The sequence below is a fragment of the Athene cunicularia genome, assembly GCF_003259725.1.
Source record: "Athene cunicularia isolate RWA chromosome 7 unlocalized genomic scaffold, athCun1 chr7_part1, whole genome shotgun sequence".
Classification (NCBI taxonomy): Eukaryota; Metazoa; Chordata; class Aves; order Strigiformes; family Strigidae; genus Athene; species Athene cunicularia.
The window spans coordinates 20604660-20608058 of NW_020799107.1; the positions used below are offsets into that span (position 1 = coordinate 20604660).

Genomic DNA, 3399 nt, shown 5'->3' on the forward strand with positions numbered 1-3399 from the left:
GTGTTGTTAAAGCAAGCTGCCTCCCAGCCTCCTCTGAAGCTGGACAGACTGAACTCCTGCTGCTTTTGTGGTCGAGACTCACTTCTGTTCTTCCAGTCTTCCCACATCTGTTTTTAGTCTGACCTTGAAGGAGGAGGCACAGAGGAGCCTTTCAGAGCGGTCTGAAGGATTTCCATGCTCCTCAGAACCAGGATGCAGGGCCCTAGGTGCTGAGCCCTGGGATCTCTGCTTTAGGGTGAAGAATTCAGGCTGTGGATATGATATTTCTTCACCCCTGGCAAAACAGCCTCCAGCTCCAGAAAGCACAGAATTCCTGGATTACTGGATGCTGGGATGTGGGCACACCTTCTTCCCTTCTCTTTCCTCAAAGCATCCTCTACAGTCCATGCCCAAAAAGAGGACCTGCTCAGAGGGGCCCTTCCCTGACCCAGTACAGCCAGCCTGTGCAGTGCAGCCCCACTTCAGGGAGGGACTGAGGCACCGGGTGCCCCAATGCACTCTCCTGTCTCTGGCAACAAAGGGGGCTTGCTGGGTGCCAGAGCCCTCGGGCTGCCGGACACTGCCTGGGGCTGCTTTGTGTTTATGCTCCCCAGCAGTCCGTCCTCCCCACCAAGAAGCTGCAAGCAATGTTAGCTTGGGCTGCCCTGTCCCTGCAGATGCTGGTCCCCATGGCACCTCCTTTCTTTAGCTGAGGGGAGCCTTGTCAGGTCCCTTTGGCCCTGTGTCTCCGCCAAAGTTTTGTACAGTCAGAGCACCCACAGCCAGCCAGAGCCCAGACGGCAGCCGAGCACTGCAGAGCTGAGCCATCTTTCATCTGACATTTGTATTTGTCCCGGAAATCCTTTGAGCCTCTCATTTGGTTTTAGCCTCGAATATGTTTTGTGTGCAAAATAATGCACCATGTGTGTGTGTCAGAGCCATCAGCACAGCATGCCTCTGTTCAGTCCCTAGTCTAACTGGCCAGTGGCTGCAAGGTGGGTCCCACAGACTGTCTCTCCTGGCACTGTGGTGCTGCAGGTCTGCATAGCTCCGGAAAGAGCTATGTCCATCCCTGCTCCCACAAAGAGTTTGCAGAGCCCCACCCCAGCCTCGGCTCTGCTTGTTTGACCCATCCCACCCAGCATCCAGGTACTTGGGATCAAACCTGGATCGTGATCGGTTAATGCCCCCTTCATAAATTCCTACCTTGTGCGTCACCACTGTGTTTGTGAAGGGCTTGGTGGACACTTTGGGAGATGGGCAGGTTGGGATCAAAGCTGGAATCTGGGGGAGATAACGTGGATGGTGCCCCACGCCCTGCAAAGTGGGCGAGCTGGAGCAACCCTTGCCAATCAGGGCATGTCTCTGGGGCCACGATGCTCCATCTTGCCCCCCAAGACGTATCAGTGGGGACGTGCCAAGGACCTTTCCCGTTAATGCCCCCCACCACCACTCTGGCACTTTACTCCCAGCTGCAAACCTCTGGGTTTGATTGCCACTGTGGTGCTGGGAGAAGCAGTAAAAACTGAACCCCGGAGCGACAATAAAGCCAGCAGAGAGGAGATAAGCGGGGATCAAACACGGTGCGGCAGCCACCTCATGCTGGACTCTCAAAGGCCCCTTTGTTCCTGCTGCCTCCTGATTCAGTGCCGCGCTGCCTTCAAGGGCTGTGGGTGAGATAGCGGGGCTCATGGGCAGCCCTGCCGCCGCAGCCCCTGGCAGTTGGGCAGCCACCTGCATGGCCTGGCAATAAAAAAAGGAGGATTCATTTCAGTCACAGGATTGATTCCAGTTGCACACTGAGGCCTGATAGCTTATCTTGCTGGTTCCTATCAGCCATGCAATAAAGCCATTATTGGGGCAGGAGATAATGGAAGAGACACTCGCCTTCCTCCTCGTCCCAGGTGAAGGGGTGTCCCATCCACACCGCTGCTTTCTGAACCCTGCCCGCTGTCTGTTCCACAGCCACCCCACAGTCTGGCTTGATGGGGAAGTGCCGTCGGCCCCGCACAGCCTTCACCAGCCAGCAGCTCCTGGAACTGGAGAACCAGTTCAAGCTCAACAAGTACCTGTCCAGACCCAAGCGCTTTGAGGTGGCCACATCGCTGATGCTCACCGAGACGCAGGTACCTTGGTCCGGGGGGGATGGAGCATAGCACCAGGCAGCTGTCAGGGAGGGAAGTCAAGGTCATGGGCAATGCTGATGCCCCCCGCTTGGATGCCATCAGCTCCACACCCCACTGCCACCATCAGCACCTCTTTCCAGGGCATCTCCTGCAGAGACCTGCCTGGTGGGCTCCAGGCTCTTCTCTTGCAAAGGGCATCCCAGAAATACTGCTCCTCTTTTTACCCAGCACCCCCAGCTTGGGTTTCAGAGCCTTCCCATCCCTTGTTGCACTGTGGGAGGGGGCTTTTTGTGAGGCTAAAATTAAAATGTCCCCATGCATGTCCTTGGGCATTCTGCAGAGGCTGGGCAGTGGGAAGGGAGCGGTCCCCTGGGTACTCTCTACCTGTGATAACCTCAGCCTCCTTGCATAGATCTGCAGCACTACAGGATGCTCTGCAACAAAGAGGCTTTATGGGGACCCTCCATGCAGGGAAGGTGAGGGGGTGAGTGGGGACAGGATGGGGCAGGGGGACACACTCTCCCCTGGGGGCTCTCCCTCGGTAGGTGAAGATCTGGTTCCAGAACCGCCGCATGAAGTGGAAGCGGAGCCGCAAAGCCAAGGAGCAGGGGGCTCAGCCGGAGGCCGAGAAGCAACGAGGGCTCAGCAAAGCCTGCGAGAAGCTGCTGCCCAGCGAGCCCCGGGGACAAGCTACTGAAAGCCCAGAGTTCATGGGGCGCAGCCCTGGCTCAGGCTTCCTGCACCACAGCACTGCTGAGCTGGGCTACAGCCCGGACTCCTCCTGCTCGGGGGGTGAGGAGGAAGAGGAAGAGGAGGACGAGATGGGTGCCACGGAGAGGAAGATCAGCTCTGTGTTGTGAAAGGCGGACAGAGCCAGCCAGGGAGAGGGGCCGGGCTATGGCGTTGGGGGTCTCTTTGCTGGCAGACACAGACTGTGCCTGAGTGGAGCAGGGGGGGTCTGCAGGGCACCTGCCCCCCTTTAACTTATGTGTGTTTGGATCTTATTTAACTCATAATTATTCCTCTATGTGTATCTGGGAGAGTACCCACATCCCTCACCTATAAAGCTGTTATCCAGATGCCTGTGCTCTTCCTTAGGGGTTGGGAGGTCACCGCACTGCCCTGCCAAGGTCCCTGGGAACTGGGTGGGGACAGCAGACTTGCACAGCTGGCATCCTGCTGGCACAGCTGGAGGGGAGAGACCCCGGACCCTCCTTTGACTGTGTGCTGCCCCTTCTCTGCTGGTATGACAGTTCTTGGAGCAGCACATCCTTGCATGGTGCCAGCTGCCCTT

General features: G+C 57.3%; 1 protein-coding gene across 1 annotated transcript; it reads left to right on the top strand.

Annotated features, from left to right (window-relative positions):
• The first annotated feature begins 1849 nt into the window (after positions 1-1849).
• On the top strand, positions 1850-2965 carry LOC113482129 (motor neuron and pancreas homeobox protein 1-like). The gene is made up of 3 exons (XM_026852477.1): positions 1850-1883; positions 1945-2105; positions 2651-2965. The coding sequence occupies exons 1-3, from the start codon at positions 1850-1852 to the stop codon at positions 2963-2965; spliced, it is 510 nt and encodes a 169-aa protein (XP_026708278.1).
• The last annotated feature ends 434 nt before the right edge of the window (positions 2966-3399 follow it).